The sequence below is a fragment of the Falco punctatus genome (genome assembly GCF_963210335.1).
Source record: "Falco punctatus genome assembly, chromosome: 13".
Lineage (NCBI taxonomy): Eukaryota > Metazoa > Chordata > Aves > Falconiformes > Falconidae > Falco > Falco punctatus.
The window spans coordinates 5029638-5052590 of NC_137593.1; the positions used below are offsets into that span (position 1 = coordinate 5029638).

Genomic DNA, 22953 nt, shown 5'->3' on the forward strand with positions numbered 1-22953 from the left:
ACAACCCCTGTTGCTGCATGTTTGCACTCATCCTGTAACCAAGCATCTACTTCCCTTGCCAAAGGCAGCTGGGTTTGATTGTCTGCTCACAGGTGTATCTTGTTGCTGAAACACATTGTAGTGGTCAGAACCAGGCAACTCGGCGTTCATGCTTGGGATAGAAAGTCTGGGAGGAACATCACATCCCAGGAGAGTTCAGGTTGGAATGGAATCTTCTGGAGGTCGTCTGGTCCAGCCTCACCCAGGTAAGGGAAGATCCTGTACCCAAAAGGCTTCTTGGCCCATGTTGGTAGCACAGGCTGCTGGGTCTTACAAATAAATGTTAGAGATTCAGTGCCGGTTACATCAGGGATTTCTGTTTTCATATAATCTCGGTTTTGATGAGTGCATCGGAAATAGACTGTACAGAGTGCAGCAGTAAGCTGTGATTGGAGAGCAGTATTTAAGTGGTAATGTCAAAGTAATGATATACTCTATTTTGCTTGGCTGTCAGTTGGCAAGCTGAAGGGGACTGTAGACAACAGGCATTTACCTAGTGTTTTTCCTAGATGTAATAATGTCCAGTATAGCTTTTTCATCTACTCGGCTACCAGTGGGGATCACAATGTGATATGCAGGGAAAAATAGCGCTTGTAATCTGTTTTTGAGGGCTTTTGTCATTAAGTTTTTATTGTATAATGGAGAGTCCAGGCTGCTTTGATATTATGCAATGTCTTAGCTAATTCAGCTATCCATATTTCCTAATCCTTTCACAATGAAGCAAATATTTTTACCTTTCTTTAAAGTAGGATTTCTGATATCTTTCAACACAAAGCAAAGCTAAACCAAAAATATTTCTTGTAAAATTAAATTGAATGAGGTAATACTGAGAAGGCATTTCAAAGACAGTGAAGCCTATACAGAAAGGTAACTCTAGCCAGCAACTGCTGCCTGCAAGAATGGTTTTAAAGTATTTCCACGTTTTTCATGCTCTTCTCTTTGACCTTTAGTTCAAGGCCATCTGTACTGAGCAGCTGACTTTTCTCAGTCCCATGAGTAGCTATTGAAGATAGGCTTCAGGATACATAATGAGGAATAAAACCTATTGGAAGGTGGTTTTTTGTTTTTTAAACTTTTCTCCTTCCAAATAAAGTTTGTTAAAGCTAATTTAGCCCTTGAAGGAATGAGTCTATTAGCCCTTTGATAGCTAATTTAATTCCTGATAATTTATTGTGCTGTACGATTTGGGGAAAACAGATTCAGAATGCCTTTTGGAGGGTAATAAGAAATCATTATCAGGAGAAAAAAACCAACAAAACAACACTGTGGAAAGGGAAAATAGTTGAACGATTAGGCAGAGAGAAATGGAAGTGCTAGCCTGACAGGGGTTGTGTAAGGAGGTTAGAAGCTTGGAGGGGGAGCTGAAGGCAAGTGCAGTATCTGGGGAGAGAATAAGGTGACGAACTTGGCTTGAGGGGAAAACACATTCTGGTTTTAGGCTGGTTTCTCATCTCAAGGTTTCAGGAATTCATGCTTTTCACTTTCAGATAAAAAAAACCCAAATGTTATAATGACCTTATGTGAATAAGTAAGGGGCAATGGTTAAATCTGTTTGTTGTTTTGGTTTTTTTTTTTTTCCAGAACCTCAGGGATTTCTGTAATATTTTTGATTTTGTCTATTGTTTCCATAGACCTTTACCTCTAGAAATGGCCACAAAGTGCTGATTTGTGTAGATCCCCTGTTGGCTTTTATTGTTGAATCTGGAGCGTGGCACTGTGCTCCCTAAGTGAACAGCCAGCAACAAAACAAGTTATTTCTATGGTAATCCAAAAAGAGATAATTTATTGGCACATGTTAGGTTTCTGGCATACAAGGCTAGGTAAACATTCTGCCAGCAAGCTAAGGGAGCAGCAAAGCCACTCGTGTTTGCAGGACATCTTGCGTATTAACGTGCATTTTCCCCAAATTCATCCATCCTACCAGTTCAGTGAGCACAGCGCAGTCACCAAGGTCCGTGTCTCTGAAATATGCATCTTTCCCTCTTGTAATGTATTTTGTTGCACCACAGCTGCTGCCAATCCTGTTGTTTGACTGCCATGTGTTAACAATTTTCCTAACACAAAACCAGCTAGCTAACACTGCATCTTTCTGCTTTGGTTAGGCCCTGGACTAGGACACAAATTTTGAGGCACAGGGGAGCCCTGCTCCCATTTCAGTTTGTAGCCTTGTTGTAGATTTTTCTGTTTGTTTTCAGGCAGGCTGCTATCTCTCTCAGTGCCTCCTTCTTTAAACTGGAGCGATAACATTATTAGTGACTAACTTGTTTGTTTGAAGCATAAGGTCTCTTTGGCAGAGAGCAGAACACGTAAAAATAGACCCCACAGTTTGAAGAGGTGTTTGCACAGCTCGACTGGCTGGTGCTGCGTTCACTACAGCGTCTTCCTCGCTGCAGCGTTCGGTGGGCTCAGCCCTGGGAGGCTTGGGAGGCTCTCTGCCATCTCATGGTATTTAGGGGACCCGGCACCATATGGGCAGACGCTGCCTCTGGAACGCTCCAGCCCGTGGTTCCATGTGGAGGGACGGGGCTGGCCCTGCACGGGGCAGCTGTGCCGGGAGACGAGCCGCTGCCCGCAGGCGCTGGGCCAGGGGCTGGAGGCAGCAGCACCCGAGAAGCCAGTTCTTTCCAGAGGCAGAGCTGTCAGGACTGACAGGTTGTTAAAGATTCACTTTCGCTTATGAGCCATGAAATAAAGCTCATCTCCCAGCAATTTACTACTATGCAGCCCCATTTTTATAGGACTTGCCCAGTGTTTCATAGCAGAATGTAATTCTGTTTTGTTCTTGGACGCTTCTGATTTGCCTATCATTCACTTAATGGTTCAGTCAAGAGCCCACTGAGCTTTTTATAGTATTTAAATGGGAGACATTAGCATAGCATGGATGCTTTAATGCACTTACGTGTGAATCTTTAATACACTCTTATTGATCAGCTCCTTGTGTGATAACAAAGTCCTGTCCTCCCCATTTACGCAGAGGAGAAACTACATGCAAACGTCACATGCAGGCTTTAGCAGCAAAGACTCAATCCCACCAAGTCCAAAATCCAGTGTCCTAACTCCTTAATCATCCAAATTCCTTTGAGGAAGGCTTTTTGCTGCTGTTTGTAGGTGCTGGAGCTGGTCACGCACAGGAGTCCTGTCTCTGTCTCTCAGCTGTTTGTTATGCACTGCTGTGTTTGGTTTGGTGAGGCTTAATCCTGCTCTGCGCCGAGTCTTGATTTATGATTGAGAGAATTGTTGCAAAGGAGCTAAAGCAGGTTCTAGGGTTTAAAAGGCCCTAAAGACAATTATTAATTGATGAGGGTAAATTGTTGGTAAGATTACGTGAGCCTGTGGGAACAACTCTTGGGGTCATTAAAAAACAAGAACAGATATATTGACTGATCAGATGTCAATAAGCTTCCCTTACAAGCGTGGACATTGTATCCTGTGAGGGAGTTAGAATACGCAGGCAAGGTATCTGCTATTGCTAATACAATATTAAATAGAAATCTTCTCTACTTAATCCTCTTATTAGGTTTTGTATTCCTTTGGCTGTTAGTGTGCTTGCTACCTGTTGGGAAGAGCAAGCAATGAAGTGAGCGGTTTTTTTGAGAATACTGTAAATGATTTGTGAAAAAAAAAAAAAAAAAAAGGATGATGCATCGGTGCTGTGCAAGAGATGGCACCCACGTGGCCCCAAATCTTGTGAGGGATGGGGAATGTTTACTAAAAGCTTACCGCTTTCTGTCTCTGACAGTTAGATGTACAACCTGTCTTGCAGAGGATGAAAGCAGTTTGCTCGCTGGTGGCTGAGTTCCTGAATGCGGGCCCGGTAATACAAAATGTGGAGGGTTTTTATCTCCCTAAGAAATCAGAAGGAACTGAACCAATGAAGCCCCTCCGGAGAGGGTTGAAGCCTTTTCTTTGTCCCTCTGTTTTCTTTGTGTGTGTGTGTTCACTGCGGCGAGGTCTGGGTTGCGGAGGCAGAGAGGCGAGGCTGGACTCTGTCGTGTCCAGGTCCCAGGGCTCGTGCCCGGCTTGCGGTGGTGAGGCACCGTGGCGTTGGGGGGCTGGTAACTCGTGGCTGAGTCATCAGTAAACAGGGGCAGAGAGTGAGCAGGGTCCCCTGAAAATCGAACCTGGCAGCTACTCTGGCTTCAGGGCACAACCGTCCCAGGAAAGCAGCATCAGAAGGAAAAATACCATTTCGTGCAGGCAAGGAAACAAAACCTTCTGAAAACTGGAACCTGACTCTCTGCTTTTACTCCAGACCGATAATGCTTTCTACAGGAGCGATGTAGAGGCAATGTGAATGGAGCAAGAGATGGTGCAGGATGAGAAAATTGCGCAGACCAGGTTCTGTGTAAATGTGTATTTGGCTATAGAAAATGTTAATCACAAAAAGAATTAGAAATTTGTGTAATTGCAATTGATCTGTGTTCACATGAACCAACTGCACAAAGCATGGGATTGCTCTGTAGAAAGAACAACGCTGATTGTATTTTTTAATTTTTTTTCCCCCTTTCCCCTGATGCTCAAAGATACAGTCAGCCCACACGGGATCTTAATCCGTGCATCTGTGATGCTGTACCTGGTCTGAAAAAAATCCACATCTGTAATACACCAAAGAGAACCAAGGAACTTTGCTAGAAAGGCAGGGCTTTTTGAAATACTCATGAAACTTTAGCAGTTTCCTAAGATAGAGAGAAATTTCAAATAATTTCCTCTTTTTTTGTACTCTAACATTTAATAGTTTGCGAGATGTGAAACTTTTGCTAGCCACCAAGATGAAAACACCCACTTCTTTCCTTCACTCCTTACAACATGGATTGTCATGTCTATAATGCAGATGGTCCACTTACAACATGGATTAGACGTAGAGTTTGGGTTAATTTCATGGTGACATTATCTGCAAAGGGCTTAAATCCCTGAGGCTCAATAAATCAGTTTAGTGCGTAAGGGGAAGCCCTGGGGTAGCAGTGTCATTCACGCAGACTTATGTGAAGAAATGGAAGCCCAGTCCCCTGAAGAACAATCATTAAAAGCAGGAAACCTAAACAGTATAAAGGAAAACTGGGTAAGAAAGGGTAGGAAAGTGGTGCTGTGTCACAGCCAGGTAGCGGCAGCCCAGCAGTCTCTCACGTTAACTGAAGCAATATGGCATGAAGGCTTGTCTGGGTGGGGAGCGTAGCAGGTTAAGGTAAATTGTGAATGTAATGATGTTCGCTGCGAGGATGGCCCCTAAGGGGAATGGCTGACTGTGGAACCACTGTACAGAATAACCTGGTGAACTACTAATTATATTACAGTCAAAATCAATATGGAAAATTGAAGCAGAACTAGAAGCTTTGACATTGTCTTTCTTCGTACTTGCGCTGAGTCACCTTGCTTTGTAACAGAGCCACCAAATAACCCACCTGATCTTTCCGGTTTTTGGGTTTTGGGCTAGCAGAGCTGGGTATGTTTCCTGGTAGGGATTATGTACCTATGCACAAAAACACCAATGTGAAATTCCTTTCTAAATAATTTTTCTACCATTTTTAAACCGCAGAAGGGTACCAGATTGTCCAATACTCTAATTATTAAAGAAACTTTCTCCAGGATAAATCTCAATGCCTTTTCAGGAATAACGTGGTTTGTGGCTTTGCACGTTTATCGCTGTGAATTATAACACTTCTACAAAGACTTTCTTCAATTACAGCATTACTTTCAATAAATTTAAAACCTATCAAAATATTGATCTTGAGATTGTAAACATCTCGGCATTTTTCATTATTGCACCGCATCCCCTAATTTTACAAGCAAATCGATCTGATAACATGGCCATCTGGCATAACTAAAACAAGAAGTGGAACCATTTCCATGTCTCCCACAGCATTTGGAAGCCCGGGGAGTGTAAAGGAGTGCCAGTTGTCTCTTCTGTGCCACATGATGTTGCTGCTCCTCAGTGGAGGAGGCTTCTAGGATGTAGCTATTTGGAAAGGTCTGACTCTGATTGCAGGAGAAAGTAGCTGGAAACTCAGAACTGAGCTCATCTATAAAAGTCTTCTACCCCAGGTTCAAGTAGATACAATTTAGGACAAACTATTTCTTAATGTAATATATATTTCTGTACATTCTTTATACATGCCTATATAATTTCAAGGTAACATGAATTGCTCCATGGACACTAGAGCCAATGGAATCTGGTGTCATGTGGTTTGATGTCCCACATCCCTACGCCTTTTTCCGGCACAGTAACCCCAGCTATTCCCCCTCTGCCCACCTCCTCTGGTCCCTTCCCTGCCCCCTGTTCCCAGCCGTGCTCCAGCACCACAGCTGCTGCTGAATTAAGCTTGTCCTTTGTGGCTGATAAAACAACTGCGGTGCCCAACACTTGCCAGGAGGTCACACGAAAGCTTTCAAAGGTGTAGCTGCCGCGACAGGCATTTGCATAAGTCCATTTCTAAAACCTGTTGATTATTCCTGTGGTAAAATAGAGAACTCCTTTAATCTTCCTTTCATATCAGTCTCCTGGCACAGGCCCTGGTTAGCTGTGACTTAATTACAGCAGTTTTCATTGGCACCGCTGTTGCTTTTAATAGATCACTCTGAGGTGTGCCGAGGTGCCTGGCAGCGCTCCACCTCCCATTTGTGCCTTGCCCCAGCTCTTCGGCGAGGACTCTGTGTCTTCCCAGGTACTGATTTTATTCTTTGGCATTACAGTCTAGAACTACTAGTGAGGCTAAATGCAGGTAGGATTTGTTTGGGTGTGAGGACACTGTTTAGTACAAACCATCTCAGCTTAATATATAGAAGCCATCGCATTTCTCACCTGTCACTATAAATGATCAGAAAATCGGCTCCCGGTAGCGCGGGAGGGCTGTTCACGTTCAGCTTGCAGTGTCTCGTGTACACAAGCAGCTCCTGCGATCAGGAGTATCTTGCACAGGGCTGACCTGGGTTGTTCGCCACAATTACTGCTTTCGGAAGGTACTTTGCAGCTCCTGCCAGGAAAGGCTGAGCTTGTCTTTTCCACAGGCCAGGGAGAAACTGCAGGTCTTGCCATTCTCTTTGACAGCAGTGGAATAATGTATCCCAAATAGTCTGTGAATTGATTTCATAATCTCATTTCTACACACTTTAGCTATTTTGTTCTGATGAACAGCTAACAATACCATTTGCTCATTAATTAAGGACGCTGTCTTTTCCAAAATGCCATCTAGGACTTTTTTGTTGTTGTTGTTCCCTTGGTATAAGGCAGTGTATAAAGTTCCCTGTGAAGTTTAACCTTTCATTAAAGATCACCTTTTTAATCTACTTCAATTCATAGTTAAGGTCTTAATTGCACCTTGTGGACAAATGTAAAATTGTTGCTTTGACGTGAATATGAGCTCTTTCAGGAGTGAAACTGTGCTAACTTCTTTGTGATGTAAACCACAGTCCTTGCCAAGGAGAGGGACATTGCCTTTGGATGCTCTGTAAATTCATGGTAAAAACTGGTGGCCTTTAGAGAGATACTGATGGGAACACAGACCCTCCATTTGTTTGACCTCCGATGCATGAGAGCCCCCAGTCCTGCGTTGGTGGCAGCGGGTTAGATGGTAGATATTTTTACTTGTTTGAGAAAAGAGAGGTGGCAGAGCCAGGGGTGGCTGTGGAGCCCCAGCAGGAGGTACTGCTGGGCCAGCCCTGGCCATCTGCTGCCGGTTCTTGACTCCATCCTCTGTGTGACGATGCATGATGAGTTCCGTGAGCCTCCTGCGTAATGCTGAAGATTTGAGGAGCCCCTATGAATGTTTAGGAATTGTTAATCAATTTATCACAGTGCTTGTGGTTTGCTTGACAGCTAGGCTCGGACCTGTGGCACACGAAGAGCTCAGCCCTGATCCTTACCCATGAAATTTTTCTTTACACGGAAGGGGTTTTTTTCAGCAAGCACATCCCTACAGTTGCCTTCTCCCTCATGGAAAAGGACAAACATCAAGAAATCCTAGAACAGCTTGTTGCATACCTCTGATCAGAGAGTCAACATTTTGGGGATTCTCTAGTATCAGATGCGGGGAGATGTTCACCTCTTCCTGCAACCTGGAGCAGGAGAGCACCGTTCCTAAAAAGCCCCATTCCAGCACATCCTAACTAACTGTGACCGGGGAGCCGCAAAGGCTGTGACCAGACAGGGACACAGCGCTGCCCGTGCTTGGCGCAGCCCGTGATGAACGAGTGCCTTGCCTGCAGAACTGCAAAATGAGCGTGCTCGTTGCTCAGGGTGACTGATGGCTGTTCTGGAGGGAGGTGAGGTGGCAGGGGAGAAATCTCCCGTAGGCGCTAAGGGCTGAGCCGTTCCTGCTGTAGTCAGAGTCTGGTTTTTACCCCCAGAGCTCTACCAGTGCCTGCGACTCATGTGTTTGTAGAAATCAAAGTTGCTTCAGTTCACTCAAGCGCCAGCCGGGGTGGGTCAATGGTCAGCAGGAATGGAACTGGCTGAGTTATTCTGCAGGAAGCAATGGTGTGGTTTATGAAATAAGGATGGGGAGAAAGGCCGGTGTTTCCCGGCTGCTGCGTGTGAAGCGGCACCCAGATGCAGAGCGGCTCGTGCCGGCGGACGCAGAAGGCAGCGTTCCTGTGTCGGCATGGCTGGCTGGGAAGGGGACTCCTACTCAACCGCAGGCAGCAAAGCTGTTTGAGGGCATTCTATGAAAGTCTGTAGGGCTGTGAAAATACTGCAATTAATCACTGAAGGCAACTCTATGAAATGAGGGCTTTCCTAGCCAGTTAGCTCTGTGATGGGCGTTCGCTGGGGGCTCCGCTCCTGTGGCTTCGAGGGCACCAGGAGTGTTTCCAAGGCACCGCGTGATGCTGTGATCACGTACGTGGCTGACATACACAGCCCTTATGACGAAAAATGTCCTGATAGTTTTGCCACCTCTGAAACTTTCATGGAGCATTAATTCATGCAGCTCAAATGTCGGAATGGAACTTAGGGAAAGCATAGCCCCTAGCTGGCATCGGGGTGATGCAAGGGGGGGCAGCAACTCGTACAAGCGAGGGCTGTGAGACTAGAATAGTGAGAGATCAGCCAGAGGTCAAAAGCCTGTTGCAAAACATTTTTTTGAACTGGTAAGACCATTTTGCTCTGTGGTTGAGACACGCGGAAGATGCAGTGTAATATTGATTATTGTGGTCAGAGGGTATGGCAGGACCCTGGGGCCGAACTGGGGCCCAGCCTGATCTCTTCTCAGGGTTCTTCTTGACAATCTTTCCCAAATCACTTGTGTGGCCTTGCCTCTCTGCCTCTCCCTAAGATACAGTTTAACAGGGTTTTTTTTTTATAATGATTTGAGGTTTGCAGGCAGAAGAAGCTTTGAGAACAAAATATACATTGCAGTGCAGTGCTTGTGTTTCAAGGCATCATAGGTTATTGCTCTCAACGTGCCTGTGAATTTTCTGTTGTGTATGTCAGCATGTAGGAACAAGTAAAGGCATTGCTAATTTTGTCAGTTGAATCCCTGACTATAATAGAGCTGATAAATACCTTTAATATGCTGAACTTCTAATAAAATTTTAAAAATCCTTCGTTAATAGATATGGCAAAGTTGTTTGGGTTTTTTCTATCCCCTTTTAAAAGTGATGAGGAGAAAATAACGAATAATTTTGCATTTGAACCAGCAAGAACTATTAAAGCAAGAACTGTGGAAGCGAAAGGAAATGTGTTTGAAAGCTGGTGATGTCAGGTGCACTGAAGGCAACTTTTTATCTTGCTCTGGATACACAGCTTTGGGTTTCTTATTCCCTTCACCCTGAAAATATTTTGGCTGGAAGAGTACAAATTTTTCCTGCGTGTAGCAGAGTAAGAAGTTCTGTGCACGCAGCAAACACGCTGTACGTGCTCAGACTTGAGCAGCTGAGTGAAGGCTGGTTTTAGCAATAACCGCTCTACGGCTCCTTTGTCATAAAAACCTGTAGCAAAAGTGGATTAAACTTGTCAGAAACTAGCTTGTGCTTCAATGACAAGTGTATCTGTGTTTCATTTCTCACCACAGTGACTTTATATATATTTCCCCCCCTAATGTGTGCTTTAAAGGAGAGCTACCTAACTCACTTTTCAGCTGGGGTTAGATCAAGCCTTAGGTTAGCGTGGTGGTGTTTACTAGACGTGGACAAAACCCAGACTGGGTGCTGCTTGCCTGCTGGTGCCAAGAAGCTCCCTGACGGCGCGTGGTGGCTTTCTGCCTGCAAATGGTTCCCAGCTCCCCAACACACTCAGAGCTGTGACAGGCCGTGTGGCAAGGAGCAGTTGTTTTACTGAGATGAGTTGTGGAGCCATAATATTGTATCTGATCCACTGGAGGATTTCCTGACCTACAGAATGAATTCCCCTGGGTTTGATTTTTTGCAGTGAGTGTTATTGTTTCATGTATTTTATGGCTAGAGCATGCTGTTGTGATCCTCTTGACTGACCTTTCAATTTATCGTAGGCAGTAGGGCTTATCTTGTGATGCCCCAGTTGGGGCTGAACGAGAAAGACTTTGCAAAGATGTCTAGTGATCAAGAATTCATCACAGCCTCTAAAAAAATTGCTGCCATGACTAACTAACTCCACTGCTAAACATTTACTCTGTATTTCTGGCCTAAATTTTATTGTGGGATTTACTTTTGGGTTATACTGGGAGGCTGAGGACTCCCGTCTCACCGGCTGGCTGCCCCTGTGAGTTCTCCTAGCCCACATATCAAGTCACCCTGACATTTCTTTCCTGAGCTGACTGTAGCACAAACTTTCTTTCTATACGCCAAGTTTTCCTGTCACTCTCACCCTGTTCCCTGAGCAGTCTCCAGTATTTTGATATGAGCGGAGGTTAGACCTGGTCACAGCACGCCAATAGCAGTTGTCTTGCTGCCAAAGCCAGAAGTGATGTAACTTTTCCTTTTGAGTTTGTACTTTCACACCATTGGCACAGGACTCTCGTTAGTCCTCTTTGCCACAACATTATGCTGGGAGTCGTGCTCTGTGAGCAGTAAAACTGGGAAAGAGCATTTTTCTCTGCCGTCTGTCCAGTATGCCCACAGCGCCAGAGCTGTGCGCCATCTCCGGTTTATTTTTTAGGTCACAAACATCACTTTCTTGATTTAGCAGAGCATTCAGCACTCCCTGTGCCCCAGAAGACATCCTAGGGCAATGAGGACCTGCCATGTGGGTCCCCCTTCCCACCACCTCTACCGGGTCTACCGGGTGGGACCGTGGGGCCTGGCACTAAGTGACGTGTGTCAGGTAAAGAGGTCGGGATCATTTTAGGGCGAGCAGCAACTGAGCAGGCAGCAGTGCAAGGTCTCGTGTGGTTTGCCTTGGCTTTTGCCAAATTACTGGAACCAAGGAATTGTGTTTTGAGTTGGAGCCACTGGCAGGGAGCGGTGCTGGCCAGGGAGTCGTGGGAAAGCAGCGGCAGCCGCTGCCGGAGCGTGGCCGAGGCGCTGCAGAGGTTACACAGCGCTACCGTCAGCCAGGCCTCGAGTCTTTCCCGGAAAGTTGGTCTTCAGTCAAGTAACTCTTGCCCAAAGTGAATAGGCCCTTGATTAAGGACAGCAGAGGCTTTCATTAAGACCTTTCTTGGCCTGCCTGTGTTAGCTGTGAGTTCGTTATGCTTACTGAAGTAAACACTGCACCCGCTGCCAGTGCTGCCTTGTTCCCGCACAATAGGAGCCCTTGTTCTGCAGCTTCTCATTCTGGGCAGAGTTCTGTTGTCTCCCTGGGCTCTGGCCGGAGCCACAAGTCACCCGAGTGAAACCCTGCAGCCTGAGAGTGGACAAAAGGACATCGCCAAAGCGGCTTAACAGAGGGGCTGCACGCCAGCGTGACGAGCGTCGGCTGTAGGCAGCAAACTGCAGAGGCGATGGGGGAGGGGGAGCAGCAGCTTATTTTGGTGCAGAGGTGCTGCACCGGCAGGTAGTTTGTACCCACAGGTGACTTTGGAAGTGGCTTTTTCTGCACTGTGGCAGAAAGGGGCCCGTGTTCCTGCAGGCCATGCCGTAGCCATTAACACACGTGCCTAAAGCGTACGGCTTGTTGTAAGTGCTAGGTACGGTGAGAAGATGGAGCCCTTTGCACTGGGAGCCCTCCCTGCCCCCCGTTAGCCGTCCCCTCTGTGGAAGGGCTCCGCTGGCCTGAGCGGCCCCACACAGACGGCGGGGGTGGCCCCTGCCCCGCGGGGTGGGCAGGAGCGAGGGCAGCCGGCCCGTCTGTGTGCCCCTGTCGGGGGGGCCAGAAGGCTGAGGTGCTCTGGTGCTCCAGCTGGAGAAGGGCCTCGGTCGCAGTAACGGTTTAGAGTGCACCTCCAGCCCGCCAGAGGCTGCCCCCGGTGCTGGTGCTGCCCCGGGTGCCCCTCACCCACACGCCACGGCGCTGCCAGCTCCCTCCCTCTGCCGCTCTCCGCTGGTTAACGCGGCATGAACAAAAACACCGGCACACTGGTGAAAGATCAGTAACGATACTCTAGTTTATTGACTGCAGTCAAGTTTTATTATGCCTCAAATAATTAAATACTGCAACCATGACATTAAAAATACAGGCCAATTTACCAAAATAATTGTATTCTGAAGATTATGTACATATTATACATTTTACAGTATCATGTAAACTTTTTTTTTATACATAAGGTAAATCTGATCTATGGTAACTAGAAAACCCAAAATACCTGCTGACAAAAATCTTCCTATGAAACATAAGCACTGTGTCTGGGACATTTAGGAAAATTGCAAAGAATGGAAACCAGCTATAAAACATAATATAATTGAGTTAGTAGAAAAATGAATTAAATTACATTCATATAAAAAGTTAAACTAAAAACATTGCTATGCATCATTATTAAAAAAGGGAAAAATCCCAAACCCTCTCCTTTTTATATATTAACACACACTTTCATGGGGAGCTACTGTGCGCCTCATTTCCAGCAATGGGGCGTAGCCTAGGAAATCCAGATTCCCGTTCTCCTTTTAACATATATTAAATAACTAGGGTCTGTACCAATACAAATATTGTATATATTCATGCACCGTGATTATGTTCATAGTAGCCTACACCAAGGCACAATTTTTTTTGTTATTCCCCCCACCCCACCCCTTACATTTCAGCATGCAGTGCTAGAGATGTTGGCTGTTCAAAAAAACTTCTGTGGGACTTCTCCCTAGTCTGATTTTTCACACTAGGGGACACAGAAATCCTTCCAGCATAGACTTAAATATAAATAAGTAAAAGAAGGTAAAGGCCTTAGTTCAACATCTTGCACCAAGCGTATCGACGCAGTTAATACGCCTTAACCCTCTCTACGGACTCCAGAAAGCACGTCACTGAGGCAATGTCGTTTTATTTCTCCGGTCAAATATTTTAATATATATTAACTAGGAGAAAAAAAGTGTTCCTTCTATAAATCTTCATTCACGTGACAGCTGTAGTGTTTTGGTTTGGCATAATGGATCTTCAAGTCTAAATTGGTTCCTAGCTCACACCTCATCTCAGCATACCACCATTTGCATTATCTGCTATGTAGTGCATGTAATTGAAGTACCTAGGCATGCTCATTAAAATAAATGCATAATTTAACTGTATATAAACAGCTGCCAAAATTAACAGCTGTTAACCTGGCTGTATTTTGAAGGCTTGTAAAACTTGCATATTTTATATGTTAGTTCTGCACCTATAAAAGGCCTGGTCCTGCAAATAGCTAGGCATGTGCTTGTCCGCAAGGATTTGAAGAATCTCAAGAGATTATAAGGAATGAAACTACCCCTGGGCCTCTCCGAGCAGCGCAGATCCTGCCCGGGGCAGGCAGCGGCCAGCCGTTAGTCAGCAAAGCTGCCAGGGAAGACCACGAGAGCTGGGGTGACTAACGTCGACGGCCTTTAGGCACTAGGTATGTTCCCTCAGATGGTGAACGCGTCCAAATTCAGACCAAACATCTGTCGGACCTGGACAAGGTAAGAGTGTATTCCAAAATGGCCTTTATAAAACATGCCCAGAATTACAAAAAATTAAACCTATAGGACGTCTGTTTATGTACAGCTGTAATAGAAAAGAAATCCTAATCTAGAGTATCAAAATACCGTATTCATATAAACATAGGAGACCATCTAATAGAAAAGTAAAAAGTGTAAAACACAAACTTTTTTGGGAAATTAAATATCCTAAAAAAGTTGTTGGGCTTTTTGGAAAAAAAAAAATAAAGAACAAACACACACAGGAATCTTTGTGCTGGAAAAAAAAAAAAGAGGAGGACTACATCTCCCCTCGTCTACGAGTTTTTGCTGCAACAGCTCTGCCTTCCTCCTCCTCGTCGTCCTCCTCGTAATTTTCTTCATGAACTTCTTTTTGGTTGTTCTCTTCTTGCATTTCTTGCTCTTGATCTGCTCCTCTGTTATTCTTTTCATCTGCCTGATTGGGGGGGAGGGAAACCCAACAAACAAACCCAGAACAGCAGAGTCAGTGCATCTGCCAGTTTCCTTACAGTTTATTTTTGATGAGATGAAGCTAAGGGAAAGGAAGAATGACTGTCAGCTGGAGTTGTTAAAGCCGATGGACAGAAACAGGAAAGATTTTCAAAGGCCTCCAGGCAGCAGGAACTGATGTGGGGGTGGAAGGATGAGCAAAAGCATGTTGGGACAGCATGAAGTTTTAAGGTCTACGCTCTAAAGCAAGCTACAACAATTATTATATAATGGCACTGTGACATGATCGCAGTTATGTTAAGTGTTTAATCATGTCACCGAGTTTGTGGGTTTATACACTACTTACATTTTCATCATTTTCACCATATGGCTCTTCAGCATTGCGTTCCAGTTCTCGTTTCTTCTCTTCAGTCAAATCTTCCTGGATCTACAAAGTACAGAAACATTCTGTATATTTCAATTTCCTTTAAAAAAGTAGCCTGTGGCATAAATGTATGCATTTTCACAGCGACACTTTTACAGCATGAAGATTGAAAGAGAGGAAGAAGAGGGCATGGAGAGGTGGAAACCAACCACCCAACAATGGGGAAGCTCGCTTCCTCTGAGAGCATATTTCACTTTTAAGTACCATTTTCACAGACCTTCCCATCATCAGCTAACACTTCCAGATTTCCATTCCATGTTTTAACTTCAGATATATATTATTTTCTCCTTGTCCTTCAGAGTAAGAGTCATGATGCAGCAAAGAGACAATACCGATCCTTCCACCCCACCCTGGACTCCTACAACTGTTTCAGCTCCGATATGCGGTGCACATATTTAACGGTAACTTTGTCCACGTTTTCCCAGCAGTTGAGTGCTCCTTCTGCCAACTGCTCTTGGAAAGCCACAAAAGAGCAAGGGAGGACTGGGAGCGAAGAAGAATCTCTCCCAACTCTACCCTTGGAAAGAGCAGGCCATGCTGAATCTGTGTTCCAGATGTTCAGGTCCTGAGCTATCGCTTCGACATGGTTTAGTGGTGGACTTGGCAGTCCTGGGTTAACAGTTCAACTTGATGATCTCAAAGGTCTTTTTTAACCTCGATGATTTTCTGGTTCAGCCCTCTCCCTCGCTTCCACGTCCCTTTAGGTGCAGCTTTGAAAGAGCTATGCTTTTCAAAGTAAACTTGTCTTTCGGAGAATGCTGTTCTGCGTTCTGCTCCAAAGGGTGTCCTGCGAGCCGTGTCATATGCTCCTCCTGTAAGGCTGTACAGCCCTCCCGTGGGAAAAAGCTCCTTCACCTGGCTGGGAAACATTCACCACTCAGTGCTGCCACCTCCCCTGCCGCAGAGCGAGGACCAGACTGCTGCTAGCAGCTGCTGTCATTCTCCGCAGCAGCAACAGCAACAGCCTTCCCAACAACACCACTAGCAGGAGAGTGTGTTCAGCAGCTGCTTCCAACAGGAGGCAAAGCTGCTGGTGAACAAGCTCTCTGGGGTTAGGAAGTGCTGCCAGCAGAAGGGCAGCCACCGAACCTGCATCACTTTGAGGGATATGAGGGCAAGATCTGAACAGCAGCAAGGTACGATATTTGAGCCCACCTACTACAGAATCTGTTCCTGATTACAGCATCTGAATTCTTTCTTGATTGCTTGTTCGATGACTGCTCACTCTTTGACCAGTATGCTTACTGGAAGTATTATAGTCCTTTATCAAGAACATATTAAATGATTTCCTGTAAGCCAAAGAGCAGTTGCCAAAGGCCGACTACCCCCAGTTCCTCATGGCCTTGTTTGATTTAAGTAACCTTCTTTTGAACTAGTGGATCCCAAGTGCACACCAGCTAATCTAGACAAAGTGTTCCCCACAAGGGAGTAATGAGTAGCTGTTCCTGTTGCTTTTTGTAAATCATTATGTAGGAAGCAGAAAACGGCAATTGATTGGGTACGTATCGGAGAACTGCAGGGCAGCTTATGCTAGCGCATGCATAACGAGCGTGCCATTCAGCGTAGGGAGGAAAAAGGCCCTTCCCCTCGTTTTCCCCTCCAGTTCAAAGCGATGTGCTAACAGCTCCTGACTGACTCCACCAATAGGAGGGGCTTACAGACCATGCATTGCTTGGGAGGAGCACAGATAAATCAAAGTCAGAGCTAAGGAATAAGTAGCTGGCCAAGGAAGCCAGTTTGCCTGGAACAGCAGCATGTGATTAGAGATGCAAAGTTAACGAGGTTTTCAGTGACCTTCAGAAGGCTTGAGGTTTTCAGGAATTCTTCCTTGCGTTGTCAAAGGCTTAATCTTTTCAGTTACTGCACAATTAATACCCTGTTGCATGAACTGCAGCACATAAGCACGAGTAACACCAACAGTGTCCAGGAGTGGACAGCAGAGTAATGGCAAAGACATCCTATGTTTCTTAGAGTCAAAGTGACTTGGGTTCATCTGGCACTTACAAAAGACACCAACGGTGAATGTTAACGGCGATGTGCTGTGCTACCCAAGTCCATGTACGCTTATGTATGTTTTCTTACCTCCTCTTCTCCCTCTTCCTGGTATTGTTCATCCACATTATCTTCCTGCTGGTCAGGATTTCCCGCCATCTGCAGAAAGACCATATAAAAATTCAGTTCCATGTTCATGTCTATTAACTTTAGAAGACGGAAGGTTAAAGCTTCTTGTTCTGGAACTAAAACTTCATGTAAAGCCAAAGTAACAATAATAGCATAAGAAGTTATAGTGCATTCATTAGTATTAATGATAGCCTGGCTACATGATTTAGAACTGCCCTAAATTAAAAAATAGACAGCAGAATAATTATAATAAAAATCACTTCACAGAATAAAGCAAGACTTTCCATACTAAGCAGGAAGACAATGAAATATTCACACCATTAAAGACCAATGCCATAAAAATACCGATTATCTCTGCCTAGAGGAGTTTACAGTTTAAACATGGTTCCCCTGGAACGGCCATAGAGGGAGAATGACGCTGCTGCTTACAGCTGGCTGAGTGCTGATGGCACGGAAGGGATTTGTGCAAAGACACGAGGACTGATGAACGGGTGCTCTTGCAGGGGCTTGTGCGACGGTAAATACAGGGGCCCTGAACGACGGGACTACAGAGCCTCGCTGGGTGGAGCCGGTGATGAAAGGCATGCCAGCCCATCACCAGGAAGGATTCCACACTTTTACCTGCACTGTCATGTATGGCTTAAGAGATCTTAAAAACAACCCAAACAACCAAAGTTCAGCGTTCTCTCACCAAGCTGTGCTATACTATCCTTAAAGAGGGCCTATAGGTGCTTCCTCTCCTTTTACTGACCACTAGGTGCTCTTCCATTCCTGGGTGTCCTTGTTTCTGACTGGCTTCCTTGTGCTTTTCGTTTTCATCAGGTAGATTTTCTTCTCTCTCTTGCTCAGCTTCCTCGAATTCATCTTCTCCCTGATTGTTGGGGTCATCAGCAGGATTCAAATCTTCCACAGCTGCCTTCTGTAATTTTCAGAAGTGAATGTTAAATACATATCTTTATCTCACAGTCAGAGTCCGTTTCCCTTGAAAGCTACCCTAGCATGAGCTATGTTAGAGCCAGCTCCGGACCTGCTGAAACCAGCTGGAATCTCTCCACAGGCATCAGGGGTCACTAGATCAAGCCCTACCCAATACACAAGTGTCAGTTCCTGAAAGAAAAAGTACTGCAGCACTGAGCACAGACAGCACTGCGTAGGGGTACCTGGCTGCTTGAAACAGATTGAATCTGATGACTTTTTCACATCGGCTGTAGAACTCCTTTTGTGTACTGACTATCTGACAACTGACAATGCCTGATAAGGCCAGGTGAGAAAAGATAAGAGTTTAAATGCTCATGGCTCGAAAGAGCTGATGTGATCTTTTAGTACCAGTCTGTCCTGCAATATTGACCTTGTCTACTCCTATAATAAAACAAAAGAAAACAACACTCACTTGTCATCGTACTTTGCGGTTCAGAAAATGAGCATTTTCTTTCTGCTTATCGTTCAGTAAAAACATTTCTGATATCTTTATAGATGAGAAGTTAAAGAACCTTTAGAAATATCTGCTATACAACTTAATTTCCTGAGGGGAAAGGAAGTAAAGACAATATGCTTGGTGTTCCACAACCCCAAGTAAGATGGAACTTGGGGGAAGGCGCAGGACTGAATATTCTGCATCCAGATCTCCGGCTAATCGACATCATGGCTGTGTTAGTGCTGAGGTATGACCTCTTTCAAGATCTCATGCTTCTTCTGTAGACTCCAGCTGGCTCCAGTGGCTGTTGAGTTAGCTCATAACCTCTTAACTAAACTCAGCGTGAAAAATAGCATCACCACTTTTTTTGACTGACCGCTCCTGTTACTTTTTTGAATCCAAGTTGACCTGTTCAGGTTCCAGCTAAGTCCAAATCCTTTATTCCACCTAAAGTACAAATCAAAGGAATGTAGAAAAAAACCCAACTTGCTTCCAACAAGGAAGCTTTTTCTGACTTCTTCCCAAATCAGTAAGGACAACTTTAAATAGATCTTAGATGTAGTTTTAAACTGTCAAACTTGTCTTCCTAGCAGACCTCTGGTTCATCTTATTTCTGTAACATGCAATTATACTAGATGAGACTTTTGGGTTTTCACTTCAGTAACAACTGCAATCCATAGCATCCTAATTCATACTCACTGATTCATCAGCCTGCTGATTTTCTACTTGATGCTCTGGTTCTTGCTGTTCATTTGCATTATTTTGATCATCATCTTCACCTTCATCCTGGTGGTGGTTGTCGCGTTCATAAGCTGACAAATATTTTATATTGTTATTGTATTATAGCGGTTTCTAGTTAGCCTTTTAAAGAGTCCCCTATATACTAGCTTGCATATCTGCTTTTAGCAGTAGGCAGCCTTTACCTAAAGAGCTTACCTAAACAAAAGGCGCTAACAAAATTGTTTTACTGCTAGTAGGAAAGTGACACAGAAAGATTATATAATTTGAAGAGATCAAACAAAATAGCAGGCAGAGCCAGGAACGTAACCAAGATACACAAAGCCCTATCCTAGTAGCTCAATCAAAAGGACACTTTTACTGTCAAGAACGTGGATATGATCTTTAGTAATTCCTGTATGTCACTCAGTTCAGTCAGTATTATTTGAGTTTCTGGTTTTAAATTGTGAGTTTATATTTTACTTGAATCCAAACTGGATATGAAATTAATCTTAAAATCTCGCATGAAAGGCAGTACACAGGGAACCCGTGAATATGGTAAAGACATAAATTGTATCTTACCTCCTTCCTCTTCGTGAATACCTTGCTCTTCTTCCCCTTGTACGATATCATGGTCCATGTTATCATAATGGGCCCGTTGGCTGAGGAAATTAAATGCCAATACATCATTTTAGTTTCAAAAAACCATGTTTCTGCTTTAATAAACAAACCATCCTACATCTTTGCCTCTCCCAGCTCCTGCCAGAATGGGTTCCAGTTTAGCTTTCTATTACCTAATGTTTTCTTGCATCCTCTTTTGTGAAATATACTTTATAGAACAAAGACTTTCTTGTCCTACTGTGCTACCTTCTCTGCTTGTATTTCTCCATGTATTTCTGTCATACTGGTGGAATCTGCAGTCCTGAGGGATATGGGTCAGGCAAAGAGTAAAGTCAGGACCTGGAATTTCAGGAAAGCAAATTTCCAGCTGTTCAAAGAATTAGTCAATAGGACCCCTGGGAAACTGCCCTCAGGGACAAGGGAGCAGAACACAGCTGGCAGATCTTTAAGGATGCTTCCCAGAGAGCACGAGAGCTCTTGATCCCCAGGTATAAGAAATCAGGCAAGGAGGGCAAGAGATCAGCATGGCTGAGTCGAGACCTGCTGGTCAAACTAAACGGCAAGAAGGAAATGCACAGGGAGTGGAAGCAGGGCCAGGTATCCTGGAAAAAGTGTAGAGATGCCGGCCAGTTGTGCAGGGATGGGGTCGGGAAGGCCAAGGCGTGGACAGAACTGAAGTTGGCAAGGAAAGCAAAGAATAATAGGAAGGGCTTCTACAGGCATGTCAGCCGGAAAAGGAAGGTCAGAGCTAGTACACCGCCCCGATGAGACAGACTGGCAAACTGGTAACAACAGACAAGGAGAAGGCCAAGGTACTCAGCAACATGTTTGCCTCAGTCTTCACTGGCGAACACTGGAGCGGGTGGACCACAAGGCAGGGACTGGGGGAGCAAAGTCCCTCTCCTGTAAGAGGAGATCAGGTTTGTGACCACCTGAGGAACCTGTACAGACGTAAGTCTATGGGACCCTACAAGATGCATCCCAGAGTCCCGAGGGAATTGGCTGGTGTAGTTGCCCAGCCACTCTCCATGATATTTGAAAAATCGTGGCAGTCAAGTGAAGTCCCAGCAGACTGGAAAAAGGGAAACATTCACCTGTTTTTAAAAAGGGCAGAAAGGAGGGCCCTGGGAACTATGACCTGCCAGCCTCCCCGCTGTGCCTGGGAAGATCACGGAGCACATCCTCCTAGAAGCTATGCTAAGGCACGTGGAGGACAGGGAGGTGATTCAAGACAGCCAGCAGGACTTCACCAAGGGCAAGTCCAGGGGCCACAAAGTCAATCAGAGGGCTGGAGCACTGCTCCCATGAAAACAGGCTGAGAGATTTGGGGTTGTTCAGCCCAGAGAAAAGAAGGCTCCAGGGAGACCTTACTGCAGCCTTTCAGTATTTAAAAGGGAGCCTACACGAAAGACGGAGACAAACTTTTTAGTGGAGCCAGCTGCAATAGGACAAGAGGTAATGGTTTTAAACTAGAAGAGGGTAGATTTAGACTAATTTTAAACTAAGCAGAAGCATAAGGAAACACGACAGGCAGGGTGAAAGGCATGTAGAAGCTCCAATATCATGAACATAACTGCATTCACAATAACACTATGATGCTGTCAGGATGCTGGTTTCTCCTGTAATCATGATTTTATCTCTACAATGCAAATAATACTAGCTGCTCTTGTCCAGAAAGTCCTTGTGGAATTACTTAAAAACAGTATCTCACATTTAAGAGAAACTTTAGCGTAGGTGCCCTCATATATATCTGATACTGGAGCTCCTCAGTACTACAAGATCGTCACTGCTGCTTAGTCGAAAATAATTACTAATTTAAAGCAAGCTTTAAGACAAGGGGCATTGTATTCCAGAAGCCCCTAACCTCTCTCAAGGATGCACATGGCAATGTGCACTCATTACTCTAGGCTTCAGAGGCTTCCATAGCAAAAGGGGAAAAAAAAAGAAGGAAAAAATCCCCTTAAAATAGCAGTAAGATTTATCCTTGAAAAGAAGATGAGGCTCACTGAGTTTAGTTTCTGGGCAGTCAAGGCTTATAGCTTTAAACCACCTTCTTTTCAAAGATGGTACGGTGGAAGCCATAAAACCTAGAGCACAGACCATGACAAACTCATGTAAAAGAATTTAACCTGAGCCGGTTTTTATAGAGTTTTTCTCCTTGTTCTGCCTGCTTCTGCAGCTGAAGCTCTTTTTCTTGAAGCTGTTGCTGCCGTAATAGCTGTCCTCGCAGCCTTTGCTGGTGCAGTGATTCCTGATGTTCCCGTAGCTGACTGGCTTCCTCTGCTCTCTGGGCTGCAAGATGTTGCTGCTCTAGCTGTTGTTCATAAGCTGGCTTATGTCTTTTTGTTACAGCTTTTGTTGATGTTATCTGTCAAAGAAATGTGTTAGTCATAGATTAATCATAATTTCAATCATCAGAAACAAGCATGCAGAACCCTATCAAGAAGGAAAAATATGCAGATGCTACATGCAATAGGCAAAATTACAGCAAAGTTATTTTAAGTTTTCTTGTCTCTGCTTAAAGTTTAATTATCGTTTTTAATGTTGGGGTGTTTGTGGAGGACATGAGGAAGGAAGAGGAGATAATGGGCTGGAGGAATGCATGCTTTTCTCACATGTCGATAATGATAAACCCACCAAGATATTACCAGTAAAGGAAGTTTTGATGGCTGGCAATTAAGTCAGAAAATACGTTTCCATTGATTTACCTGGTAATTTCAATCGGGGCTGCTTTGAGCCTTAAGTGAGACACTGTTACAGTCAGCAGTACTCTAACTGCAGTTTCACAGCTCAACCTATTGCTGCTGTTCTAACCCACTACACCTCTTCAACAACGGCTTCGCATCGCAGCGGAGTCATACAATTAATCTGCTAGGAGACTAAGTATTTACAAAGCCTAAGGTGAGATCAGTAAAATATATTCTCCACTGGAGATCCAATCTAGAATGTAAATCCAGGATTTGCAGGTTTTATTTAGAGCTGCATAGAGCAAGACTTGCCATTGCTATGCACTGATTTCCCCTGGCTATTTTAGTCACGTTCATCTTGCAGTTAAAAACCTCCTGTCAAACGACAGAGAACATTTAGATGGAAATGTGTTTACAGAAGGGAGGTACATCTGACAAGGAAACACACTGCAATTTGCTGAGATGCATAGAATTAGTAAGGCAGGACAGCTCTCCATCAGTGATGAAGATAAGTCCCATTCTCATCTTCTTCC

The 22953-nt window shown here is 44.6% G+C and overlaps 1 protein-coding gene across 3 annotated transcripts in view; it reads right to left on the bottom strand.

The window, feature by feature from the left end:
* Nucleotides 1-12466: 12466 nt before the first annotated feature.
* GOLIM4 (golgi integral membrane protein 4) overlaps nt 12467-22953 on the bottom strand; it is a 36514-nt gene continuing 26027 nt past the window's right edge. For 2 of the 3 annotated variants that reach the window (XM_080409270.1, XM_080409271.1), the window contains 7 exons: nt 21863-22101; nt 19695-19774; nt 19095-19207; nt 17733-17900; nt 16943-17011; nt 14783-14863; nt 12467-14422 (listed from right to left, as the gene is read on the bottom strand). In XM_080409270.1, coding sequence (XP_080265396.1) covers nt 14267-14422; nt 14783-14863; nt 16943-17011; nt 17733-17900; nt 19095-19207; nt 19695-19774; nt 21863-22101 — 906 coding nt within the window. In that variant the 3' untranslated portion in view covers nt 12467-14266. The remainder of the gene's footprint in view (nt 14423-14782; nt 14864-16942; nt 17012-17732; nt 17901-19094; nt 19208-19694; nt 19775-21862; nt 22102-22953) is intronic. The other variant, XM_080409272.1, reaches the window with a different exon arrangement.